This window comes from Pipistrellus kuhlii, unplaced genomic scaffold (genome assembly GCF_014108245.1).
Source record: "Pipistrellus kuhlii isolate mPipKuh1 unplaced genomic scaffold, mPipKuh1.p scaffold_m20_p_2, whole genome shotgun sequence".
Classification (NCBI taxonomy): domain Eukaryota; kingdom Metazoa; phylum Chordata; class Mammalia; order Chiroptera; family Vespertilionidae; genus Pipistrellus; species Pipistrellus kuhlii.
In genome coordinates this window covers 144,960,754-144,974,471 of record NW_023425515.1, presented here as the reverse complement: position 1 = coordinate 144,974,471, position 13,718 = coordinate 144,960,754, and the positions used below count along the sequence as shown (strand labels likewise).

Sequence of the window (13,718 nt, the reverse complement as noted above, 5' to 3'; positions counted from 1 at the left end):
GAATATCATCTCAATGAAACTTCCTAATCTGCATTTCTCAGAGACTATCATTGCCCAATTCTGGATCTATTTTAATCCTACCTATATTTCAGGGGGAAATTTCATTTCTATCTTCTGTATTCTATCATTTAGCATCTGAAAATAAGCTATACAAAAATATTCATTTACTTCATCATATTGGTGATATTTGGCATGACTAATATATATATATATAACTTGATGACAGAGTACCCTAGCTTGTCTCCCCAAGTTCAGTGTTCAGAGATTCTGCCAAGAAAGGTGTTTCTCTATTTGCAAATGTCAGCTAGTGGAAAAAAATGCAAGGAACAAAGAGAAAGAAAAATACAATTAACCAAAAGACAATGTAGATTGATATGGTAGCAGATGTTTCACCAAAATTATCTTCACATTCAAACAAAATATGAAATCCTCATATATGTTTCATGGTTTATATTTCTATTGTACCTCATTATATAGAACATGGTTTATATTTCTAGTTCATCCCATTACATAAGGGAATTCAATATATTTTAGATTGCTATTTTTTAATTTAAGAGAAACACTGTCAGAATTGCTCAATTATTAATAAATAAAAACTTTATCACTTATATACATAGTCAATTCTTTTAAAAAAGGAAAAGTATCAAATTTTTATTTTGCCAAATATTATAAGATATTACTATAGAGTCTGTGTTGTGTTCCTTAAAACTAATTCAAGTAATCAATAAAGTACCATTTTAATAGGAGTGCAAAAATGAGTATTATTGGAAAAATGCATTTTTATCATTGATTTTCTTCACATCTTAGTTTAATATTCAAATAGCAGAGAAAATAAAACATACCTTAAATGTTTTCTAATTAGGAAACCACGTATCCATTTTTGAATAATCAAAATTGGTGAGTTGTGAGCCCTGATTACATTTATTTTTGAAATAACAAATTGGATGTTATCAATTTCATCCTCATATGTTGATCCCTATATAAAGAAAATATGTTTAATAATTATATTTCATAAAATTATTTCCAAACAACACTTAAACTCAGTACTCTCTTGGTAGAAACTACTAACAATTCACAGGTATCTTAAAGGCACAGCAGTTGAATAATATACATTTTCACATATATTTTATTAGATCAGTGAATCAAGAATTAGTAGCACTGAATAACTGCAATTCTCTAACAAAACGCAAGATCCATGATGATAACTTCCTCTATTTTCTGGATCCTTCTCCCAATCTGATAGCATAGGTATCAAGTTTGACCAAAGTATATCAGCCTCTAAAAAGTAGTTCCATGAATAGGTATTCAGTGAAATTCTAAAACTATTCTGTGGATCCCCATCCAGAAAACTATCATGTTGGATTCATAAAATAATATACAGTAGTTCAAAATTTTGTTGCAGCTTCACTACGATGTAGGACACTTTTATTGGAACACAGCATCCCCCTGGGGAAAGATATATTCTCTCTTTCCTTTAAAGAAATTATCTCTAAGATCTCTCATCTGCAAATTGTTTACATTTGGAAATACAGACTCCCTATATCTTATTGATCATTTTACTGGTTAGTAATAAAGATAATTTTGTTATGTTATAAATGTAAGAATTCTGCTTTAAAAAACTAAAATTTGTATTGTTTGAAAATTACCAAACCCATCATGTTATGAGCACACACCTTTTCTGCCTATACCTTCAATCATCTATGTACTGCTAGAATAACAACAAAATCTTGCAGATTAGTGCTACTTTATGGCTCCCCATAACATGATTGTAGTAAATCAAGATATGACAACCCAAAATATGCTCCTTTGGCATATTCATTATTTTGAGTGGGTGACACTTGAAAAACAGCAAAAACTTGGAGGGGATTTCTCTGAACTTCCCTTATATGCCTAAAGGAAGATCTTCCAAAATGCATTCATAATAAATCCTCTTGTAAATAGTTTCATCAGCCAGGAAAGATGGTTTCTTATTGAGGGGAACAAAATGAGAAGATTACCAGGAAAGTTTAAGAGAGACCACCACACCCAGATGTATTTTGTCCCAAACTTCCATCTGTTCTACGGGCCATTCATCTTTCCTAAAAATCTTTACTCTCCTAAGGAGCCTACATTCTGTCTCCCCATTCTTTAAGTATTAATTCTAAGCCACTTCAGGAGTTACTCATTTTACCCTGAGGATCTCTGATGTATTCATGAGGTAGACAGTAACAAACTTCTGTTTGTTTTTCTCTTGTTAATCTATCTTTTATTACAGAAGTCTCAGCCAAGAACTCAGAACAGTAGAGGGGAATTTTTTTTCCCTCCCCTACAGTAGCTTGGGGGCAGGGAATTTGAGAGCATAAGAACGAAGTGAATAAGAAGAATATAGTAGGGAAGTTAGGTGACTACTAGTCTTAAGTGATCCTAGTCAGATGCTGCATTCTCACCAGCAGAGAACCATTACAGTTCACACTGCAGTTATAACACAGTCTAGATTCTCACCAAGACATGAATAACTCCTTCTCTTTATAAACAGAACTAGAGGTCTGGTGCATGAAATTCATGAACTGGGGGTCGGGGGAGTACCTCAGCCTGGCCTGCACCCTCTCACAGTCTGGGAGCCCTCAGGGGATGTCCTACTGATGGATTAGCCCTGCTCTCTGAGGGGAGAAGGCCTAAGCTGGCAGTAGGACATCCTTAGTGCTGCTGTAGAGGCAGATGAGGTTCCCACCATCTCTGCTGCACTCACCAGCTGTGAGCCCAGCTCAGGGTTCTGGCTGAGCGGCACTACCCCTGTGGGAGCACACTGACCACCAGGAGACAAGCTCCGGTGTTGAGCATCTGCCCCCTGGTGGTCAGTGCGCATCACAGTGATGAGTTGTTCCACCGTTTGGTCGCTTTGTATATTAGCCTTTTATTATATAGGATACTCTTCATCTGTGGGCAGAGTTAGTGTCCCTGCCAGAGAATAAGTAACCTTTACACTCAGCTTTCTGATGTCCTGAGACAATTATTTTGTAAAATGACAATAAAGCTGCAGTAAATTTGTACAAATGCCATCAACCATTTGAAATCTGAGAATAAATGGAAACATCCTCTTTCTAAAGGGTAAGTAATACATTTCCTTACTAGAGGAATATGGCCTGGATTTAAATTTCAGTTCTACAACTTGCTAGTAATGTGATTTAGGGTAAGTAATTTACCTGCTCCCAATTCATCATCTGTAGAGATAACAATAGTCCACCTCATGTGTTGGTGTGAGGGAATATCTGTAAAGCACTAGAATAGGGCTAAAACATTTCTAGCATCCAAATAATATTATCTGTAATCTGTAGCAGTTTCATAATAATATTACTTAAAGGATACTTTTAGAGTTTACAAAGAACCAATATACCTTCATGTATTTGACACTCAAAAAACAATCTAAAGCAATTTATAAAACAATTTATCCAAAATACATAATGTAAAATTATGAAAAAAATTAACTCTAAGGATAATTAGTACTAATATCTTCAATTTAATAAAAAGAATTTAATTACTATAGTAAAAGTTTAACAAAGAACTATCAACATTCAACAAAATAGATGGTAGAATAATAAAATATCTATGGTCTACCACTTGCTATTATAACCCTGAAATGAAAATGGGGCTATTGTTAACCCTGGTATAAAACATGACGTATTTCAAAAACATATGAAGGACTTTTGTAATATAACTCATATGAAAGAGAGTACTTTGTGTTCTAATAGGAAGAGTAGTTCTGCCTTACCAGTGTGGCTAAGTGATTGAGCATTGACCCATAAACCAAGAGATCACTGGTTTGAGTACTGGTTAGGGAACATTCTGGGGTTGTGGACTTAATCCTCAGTAGGGGTGTATAGGAAGCAGCCAATCATGATTCTCTCTCACCATTGATGTCCCTATCTCTCTCTCCCTCTTCCTTTCTCTATCTCTAAAACATCAATCTACACTAATAAAAGGGTAACAGGCTAATTAAACTGGGTTGACTGAACATCTTCCGGAGACTAAGCAAGCAGGCCAGCAATGGGGGCAACCAGGCCAGCAGGGGGGGCAGTTAGGGAGCGATCAGGATAACAGGGGGCAGTTAGGGGACAATCCAGCTGGCAGGGGGACAGTTAGGGGATGGCCAGGCCAACAGGGGGTGGCAGTTACAGAGCGGCCAGGCAGGCAGAAGACCAGTTAGGGTGTGATCAGGCCAGCAAGCAGAGGTAGTTGTGGTTAGGGGCGATCAGGCAGACAGACAGGTGAGCGGTTAGGAGCCAGCAGTCTCAGATTGTGAGAGGGATATCTGACTGCTAGTTTAGGCCCCATCCCACAGGAACCAGCCACCCTCCCCCAACTCCATGCACAAATTTCATGCACCAGGCCTCTAATAAAAACATATTTAAACAACAACAACAAAAAAACACATATTCTATTCATATTCTATTTAATTACCCAGATTCCCTATCAATTTTATATTTATTTTTACTTGATTTTAGAAAGGGGGGGGGGGAGAAACAACGATATGAGATATATTAATCCATTGTTAAAAGTGGGGTATGGAATTCCTCTAAAATTACTTATGCTGTATACTTCTCCCTTAAAGTCTGTTAATATTTGATTTATATATTTTGATGCTCTATGTTGGGTGTATACACACACACACACACACACACACACACACAAATTATATAGTGACCTTGTTTGTTTCTTATTAAAGTTTTTGCCTTAAAGTCTATATCATCTGATAAATGTATAAGCTATCATTGCTTTTATTTGTTTCCATTTACAAGGGATATTTGTTTCCATATAAATGGAATATCTATTATTTTTCAGTCTATTTTCTTGCTCATATTGGGCAATTTCTACTATTCTGTTTTTCCTTTCTCTCATTCTTTCACCTTTCCCTTTCAATATAATGTTAAATTCATTCACTAAGTGTTTTTGTTTGGTTGGTTGGTTATTGCCTTTCTGAGATCTCAAATCTCTGTTTATTCTTTATATCTGATATTACTCTGCTAAGGTCTTCTATTTGTACATGTTTCAAGCATGTTTATAGTTGCTCATTGAAGCTTTTTTTTAAATCATTGGTGCTTTATAATCTTTAACCATTTTATCTTCTCAGTGTTAGCATCTATTAATTGTCTGTTTTTATTTAGTCTAAAATCCTCCAAATTCTTTTCATGTAAATCAATTTTTTATTAAAACCTAGATTTTATTATGTTGTAAAAATTTCAATTGTATTTTAATCTTCTGTTTTAGCTTTCTTTGGGATTGCTCCATCAGGGGAAATGTGTAATTATTTTGTGACTTCAAGGTGTAGGGATAAGTTCAGGTTTCTCAACACTCAACCTCTATTAATACCCAATTGGTGAGAGGGCTCCTCATTTCTTCTGCGTGAGGATGGAAGTTTCAACTTGTATGTACTCTTCAATGACTCTGCTATGGGGGTGGCCTTATTATATCCAGGCAATGGTGTTATTATATCTAGGCAATGGTGAAAATCCTTATCTCCTGTGGTTGCACTTTCATCCATGCCAGTCTAGACTTCCCACTCAATCTTTGCTGGCATGGGTAAAGTTGCAACCACAATTTCTGCTATGGTTTTGACTATAGTAGAGTGGTTATTATCTAAAAGTTATCTGTCTTACTAAACTGAAACTTTCTTGATCATTTGGACAGTGCGAGCCGGCTTCTGTCTGTATTATTGGGTATTTTGTTTATTGATTTGCACATTTTGGCTTTTCTGGGTTACTGTTTCTTAAGCTTCAATTTTAAGATATAAAAAAGAAAAGAAAGAAAGACAAGGAACTCACAACACTACTGTATAATTTCTCAGGTTATTTTGTCTTAACCAGACAGTCTCTGCTCTTTTTCATTCATAGAAATTTTAGGTTTGTTTTATATATAATGCATTATAAAATAATACATACTTATTATATAAATAAGTAATAACTATATTATATATTTTTCCAGGAAATTGAGTTGTATGCTTTAAGAGGAATATATATTCTATCTTCTCAGTAGTGGAATCCTGTATGTATCCTTCTTAATAAAATGATTAATCGAGATAAAGACTTTATGTTCTCCACTACTGTAATATTTTCTATCCATTTAGTCTCATATTTCCAAATATATTTGTTATATGTTTTTGTATAATACCATATTGTACAGTAATGCTCAAACAAAAATAAATTTTTGTAGCAGTTATTTCTATATCACTTGAAAGAGATTCTATTAATGCCATTTGATGATATGTGTGCTCAATTCTACATTAAGACTAATGTTAAAATCCTTTGCTTTATACAACTTAATATTTACTTAGCATTTTACTTTCATTTTTATGATTTATTTTGGTTATTGACTTTATCATCCTAATAAATATGTTGCTTTTTGTTTTCACACCTATTTATAATATATTTACATTTATTTATAATACAATAACATTCATAAATGTAACTATATAATAAATTTTTATAAATAAATTTTACTTTTAACATTTTATCTTATGTTTTTTATATTTCATATGGGTTACTGGCTTATTAAGCTTCAATTTTAAAATATAAAAAAGAAAAACAGAAAACTCACTTCACCACTGTATAATTTCTCAGGTTATATTGTCTTAGTCAGACAGTCTCTGCTGGGCTATCTTTATTTTTTGGAAAGCGAAAGCATTTTAAGCTTTACAAACACTAATCTATATCACTCTATTTAGTCAAGCATACTTTTTAAAGAATGTATTTGTGATGCAATGTAGATTATAGGACTGTGAAACCAAGACAGTCTTGAAATCCCCACAACTAAAAACGAAGGTATTTGTTATTTATATTTGATACATAAGCAGTTTTCTCTTCACATTTTCATTGGAATGATAAACAAATGGATGCTAAATGTTTAAACTAAAAACTTCCCCTTGGAATATCAATGTTGCACTGCATTTTAAATGTATTTTTTACTGTCTAACAGTAACTTATTAACTGCTTTTGAAAAATCTGTCTTCCTTTCTTCCTTATTAACAGAATGTTCTGAGAAGTTAACTAATTTCAACTTCCTTAAGGTCATGTATTTATGAAAGGGCAAGGAAGGGATCAGATCCATAGCTATGTATATCTTCCTCCTGGAAGTAATTCAGAGTCCTCAAGACATATATTTACAGGATGTCCCTAAAAAAAATGTATCCATAAATTTGTAGAAATTACTTTTTGAAAATGAAATGTATTTTAATAAATGTTGCACTTATAATAAAAAAGCACATTTACCATTACAACCAAAAAAATTAAGATACCTCAGAATAAACTTAACCAAGGAGGTGAAAGTCCTATACTTGGAAAACTACAGGATGATGAAAAAAGGATAAAGATATAAACAAATGGAAGAAAATACTGTGTTCATGGATTGGTAGAATTAATATCATTAAAATGTCTTTATTACCCAAAGCAATCTATAGATTTAATTCAATCCCTATTAAAATGCCAAACGCAGGTAGGGAGATCTGGGGGAGATAAGAGATCAACTGAAGGACTTGTATACATGCATATAAGTACAACCAATGGACACAAAACTCTAGGGAGGTAGGGTATGTATGGGAGGGGGGGGACAATGTTAAAATATGTACACAGATAATAATTTAATAAAAAATTAAATTAAATTAAAAATAAATAAATAAAATAAAATGCTAAATGCATATTTCTCAGATCTAGAACTCCAAAAAATTTATATGAGACCAAAAAAGACCCCAAATAGCCACAGCAATTTTGAGAAAGAAGAACAAAGTTGGAGGGATCACAATACCAGATAACAAGTTATACTACAAAACCACTGGTACTGTCACAAGAACAGGTATATAGATCAATGTAACAGTACAGAGACCCCAGAAACTGACCCAAGCTTCAATTAATATTTGACAAACAAGGCAAGATCATACTCCATAGAATGGAGTCTCTTTAATAAATGGTATTGGAAAAACTGGATAGCTACATGCAAATACTGAAACTAGATCAGAAACTTACACTATGCATCAAAATAAACTTGAAATGGACAAAAGACCTTCTGGATTTTTTATTGTTATAAGGCACAAGTTTTAATCACACTAATTTGTTTCTTTTAGAATTTGTTTCTTTAATTTCTGCATCAGTGCCCTCCAGATAAAAGAACAATACTTATTGAAAGTATTGCATGAACTATTATAAGGTTCATAATTATTTTCAGTTTTCATTGTATTCTTATAGTTAATAGCAAGTGCAAAAATAAATAAATTATTACCTTCATAGATTATAATTTGTTCATTCTCAAATGTTAGTTTATATTGCTATAAACTAAATAAAAATACTAAAATATTCAGAAAATAACCTTATAAGCAGAATTCTATATAATAAAAGGCTAATATACAAATAGACTGAACAACAGAACACCTGAACAACTGGTTGCTATGACGTGTGCTCACCATCATGGAGTCGGCCATGGCAGGATGGTGGAGCAGGTGAGCAGGGCACCAGACCAAGGCGGAGTGCTATTCACTGGGGCAAGCCTCTGGTAGTTACTCAAAATTCTTTGCTCCCGCATGCTGTGGTCCAGCCTGGCACTCACACCTGCTGCTCACACCCGCTGCCAGCACTTGGTGCTGTTATCGGGTGTGAGCAACAGTTGCTGGCCCTGATTGCCCCTGAGGGCTTCTCCACCTCCCCCTGTTCCTGTGGCATGATTGGAGCAGGCAACCTGCTCACACCTACTGACCACACTAGTCCTGCTCACACCCACTGCTGGTGCCGGCCCCAATAACTCTGCACCATAATCAGGTGGGAGCAGTGGCAGAGGGAGTGGGGCTTCTGTCAGACAGGGCCCAGGGACCACAGAAGGAGGGGCCGGGTGGAGGTGCAAAGGATGGGTCAAGACCCGCTTCTGTGCCCACAGTTACCTTATAGCCCACAGTTCCTTTCAAGGTGCACAAATTCGTGCATTGGGTCCCCAGTATTGCTTATAAGCAAAAATAATGAATAGAAATGCTTAGAAAAACTGAAAACTCAAATAAATTTCATTAACTTTCTAGATTCACAAAAATTCTGCTAGAATTTATAGGTATAGAAATATACCAATATTGCTTTAAGGCTTACTCCTTTTTTATGTCTTTTAATCATACTTTGAACACAACATTTTTATTCAATCACTAGAGGCCTACCGCATGAAATTTGGGGAGTAGGGGGGAGGAGAAGGGGACTCAGCTCAGCCTGCACCCTCTATAATCTGGGATCCCTCAAGGGACCTGATGTCCCTGTCACAATCCAGGACTGCTGGCTCCCAAACACTCACCTGCCTGCCTTCCTGATTGCCCCTAACCAATTCTGCCTGCAAGCCTGATCACCCCCTAAACACTTCCGTGCCAGCCTGATTGATGCCTAACTGTTCCCTGTCAGCCTGAATGTCCCTAACTGCCCTTCGCTGCAGGCCTGGTCCCCCACAACTGCTATTCCCTGCAGGCCTGGGTCCCTCCCAACCGCCCTTCCCTGTAGGCCCAGTCGCCCCCAACTTCCCTTCTTTGCCAGCCTTGTCACCCCTAACTGCCCTCCCCTGCAGGCTTGATTGCCACCAACTGCCCACCCTTGCAGGCCTGGTCCACCCCAACTGCCCTGCCCTGCTGGCCTGATTGCCCACAACTGCCCTCTCCTACTGGCCTGATCCCTCCCCAAATGCTATCTTGTGTCCACATGAGGGCATCCATCTTTGACCACATGGAGGCAGCTATCTTCTGTGTTGAAGTGATAGTCAATTTGCCTATTAATATTTTATTAGATGGGATAGAAGCCTGGTGTATGGGTGGGGGCCAGCTGGTTTTTCCTGAAGGGTGTCCTGTATCAAGGTGGGGTTCCCTTGGGGTTTGGGGTGGCCTGGGCGAGGGGCATGTGGTGGTTTGCAGGCCAGCCACACCTGCCGGTGACCCAAGTGGAAGCCCTGGTATCTACCATGTTTCCCCGAAAATAAGACATCCTCGAAAATAAGACCTAGCGCAACTTTGGGAGAAAAAATTAATATAAGACACTGTCTTATTTTCGGGGAAACAGGGTAGGACTTATTTATCTTCTATAATTAAAACTTTTATCCTTGAGAGGAGTCCTGGGTTGACCATGGTGTGCAGGAAGCTTGGCTTCCTCCATTGCCAGGGAAACCCAAGCCTTTGCTTGCTCTCTGGCTGCAGCCATTTTTGTTAGGATTTATTTACTTTCTATAATTGAAACTTTGTAACCTTGAGGGGAATCTAGGGCTGGCCAGGGTGTGCAGGAAGCTTGGCTTCGTCCATTACCAGGGAAACCCAAGCCTCCCATTTGCTCCTTGGCCACAGCCATCTTGTTTGAGTTAATTTGCATACTCAGGCCTAATTGGCTGGTAGGTGTGGCTTGTGGATGTAGCAGAGGTGTGGTCAATTTGCATATTACTCATTTTTTATATAGGATTGCCTCTATTTCTGACATTTTCAATCTTTTATAAATTAAAATTTGTTTCCTTCAGTGTAAAAATATGTTGAAGTTAGCATCATCTCACATAAAAAGATATATTAATCCTATTTCCTATAGTTAACATTATCTTTCCTTTGTCCCAAATTTTTCTCAAAAAAGGTTCTATACTTGGCATTATAATTTCAAATCCATCCCTGCAAGTTATTGAAATTCCAAAGATGCCACCTTCTCACCATCAAAAAGTCTTTCAAATTGTTTTGTATCACTGAGAATTTTTCTTGGCCATTTAAACATTCTTCATTTTTTAAGATGGTGGTGACCACAGCCAGTTAGGAGGGAATATGCTAATTGACTGCCACACCCTCAAAGATGGTGGCACCCAGTCCCCTCAGCTCCCTGGGGCAGCAGGCACGGCAAGGCCGGGCCCACTCTTAGGCAGGCCCAGCTGCTCTGCGTACCTGCCTCAGGAGTTCCCCAGTCCTCTCAGCTCCCAGCCACCCAGGGCTGGCTCAAGGTGCAGGCAAGCCTCAAATAGTGGCTGCCCAACTGCCCAGGGCCACCCGAGGCTCAAATAATGAGGACCAGCTGAGGCTTGCACTGTCAGCAGTGACAGTAGCAGAGGTGTGATGGGGGTGTCACCTTCCCTGATTGCCAAGTTGCCTCCCACCTTTGAGGGCTCCCAGACTATGAGAGGGTACAGGCTGGACTGAGGGACCCCCACTCCAGTGCATAAATTTTCATGCACCAGGCCTCTAGTAATAAAATATTACTCAGCAATCAAAAGGCACAGCCAAAACCGGTTTGGCTCAGTGGTAGAGCATTGGTCTGCGAACTGAAGGGTCCCGGGTTTGATTCCGGTCAAGGGCATGTATCTTGGTTGTGGGCACATCCCCGGTAGGGGGTGTGCAAGAGGCAGCTGGTCGATGTTACTCTCTCATTGACGTTTCTAGTTCTCTATCTCTCTTCCTTCCTCTCTGTAAAAAATCAATAAAATATATATATTTTTTAAAAAGGCACAAACTACTGATTCGTGTTACATTAATGAGCCTCAAACCCATCAATAGGTGAAAGATGGCAGATGTAAACAACTACTTATAATATGATTCTGAAAGGTATTTTAGAGCTAGGACAGCGAGTCTTAGGAGATAAGAGAAGGTACATGGGAGAGGAATGCATAGATGAGGGCTTGGACATGCCAAGAGGCTTATCTTATAGAGCACATGTGTCAAACACAAGGCCCGCGGGCCAAATCCGTCCCGCCAGGCCTTGCAATGTGGCTCGCACTGCGCTGTCATCACTGCACTCCGCTGCATTTCCATCACAATGACAGTTTATGACTGTTCAGTAAACCATTCGGCCCGCGATTTAGGCTGGATTTTAGATTTTGGTCCCTTCTCTGATTGAGTTCGACACCCCTATTATAGAGGATAGAGGAAAGTTGCAAGATAAAGTGGAGAAGAAGATAGGGGCACCAAGTGGGCTTTGAACTTTGAAACTGATACTATGTAGCAGAGTGAGCAATGAGGAAAGCAAGGGGGTCCTAAATCAAGGAAGGTAAAGAACTACAGGATATATAAATCAGAGTCAAAGGAACACGGGACAGATATTAGATTATGATTTTTGGATTTCTATTTTTCCTATTAGAGAATGAGAGAGCAGACTTTCCCCATTGTGGGGCCCTGCTCTCAGGTGGAGTTTGTATATGCTTCCAATAAACTTCTACATTTTTATTAAAGGAGTCTTTAGTCCACAAGTTTATTCTTCAAACTTTGTTGACAAGGGCTCACGAGAAGAAATCTGCACCTCACACCCCACGTTTTACTCCCTTTACATTAAATGTTTAGAAAAGGAAACAGATCAGTGTTACCTAGGGCTGGGGGTTGAAGTAGGGATTACCTGCAAATGGGTAAGAAAATTTTGGAATGGTAAAAATTTTCCAACATTGAATTTTGGAGATGGTTATATAGCACTGTTAATTTACTAAAATCATTGAATCACATATGTAAAATAAGGGAATTTTACAGTATGTAAGCTATATATACTAAAAGCTATTAAAATATAATGGAGACATTATATTTGTTTCTCTACAATTTAGAACTTTCTGCTCAACAATTTTTATGCAGTAAACAGACAAGCTTTTTAATAAAGTCACATATAACACATTACTAATGTGTCACTAGTATATGATATTTTATATAAATGTTGCAAAATATTAGTTTTTTATAATTTAGATATGGAGCTTAGAAGCTAAAATTTCATTTTTATAAATTTAAGATAAACCATAAAGAAACCATTTACCTTTTTCAAAGCAGAGCAGAAATTAAAGAAAAGCCGATGGTTATATGTTTTAAATCTTTCAGGAAGATGAAAGTTCTGAAATGTTTCTTCATCAGAAATTACATGATGATCCAATGCTTTGAGAGACCATATACTGTTGACAAGGACATTTCTATATCCTTTTTTAAGGCTTACGGGGCAATCAAACATAGTGAGGGCAATGAGGCTTGGACAGGCAGATAACATGCATACATTCTTTAACTTTGCAAACCCGTTGTCATGAAGATAGAGAAGTTTTAATTGTTTTAATCTACTCCAAAAATTGACATCTGGTAGACTCTTTACCTGAAATATTATTAATAATAGTGCTTTAAACATGTATATAAAATTTATATCAATTGCTTGGAAAATGAAATATATTAATCATATTCTAAAATTCAATTATTTTCCCAAATTGAAACTTTATCATTAGTAAATAAAAACAGAACTTCTAATTATCCAAATGATGACTAGTTTAAAAACATAATATGCTGGATGTCTTAAGTAACTATCTTTATTAATATAATTGAATTAAGAAGCATACATACCTCATCCAGTAAAAATGCCTTTGTAATAGGCTGACACTTTAAACCTCTCTAAAAATACTTTCTTTACAAAAAGAATTGAAAAGTAAAATCAAACATGTGATAACATTACACTAATTAAAGATAAAAATTATATTATCCTTTCAATAGAGGCAGAAAAAAGCTTTTGACAACTTCTACGTCCACTGATGATACTGACAAACTCACAGGTAGATAGCATGTTGAGATATGTTTGGGGCTAGGGGATAAAGGGATTGAGAAAAAAAGAAGAAGAAACTCATAGAGAGGGACAATAGTGTGATTACTTGGAAGAGGGGAAAAGATGGAGGAGTATATAGGGGAGGTAAATGGTGATGAAAAAGGACTTGATTTGCAGTGGTGAACACACAAAACAGTATACATATGAAGTCTGGTAGAACTGTGCACC

At 36.9% G+C, this 13,718-nt stretch overlaps 1 protein-coding gene across 1 annotated transcript in view; it reads right to left on the bottom strand.

The window, feature by feature from the left end:
• The window catches only part of LRRIQ3 (leucine rich repeats and IQ motif containing 3), a 74,299-nt gene that overhangs the window by 57,928 nt on the left and 2,653 nt on the right, over positions 1-13,718 (bottom strand). The window contains 2 exon segments of the mRNA XM_045583819.1: positions 843-976; positions 12,729-13,052. Of these exon segments, the coding sequence (XP_045439775.1) occupies positions 843-976; positions 12,729-13,052 (458 nt within the window).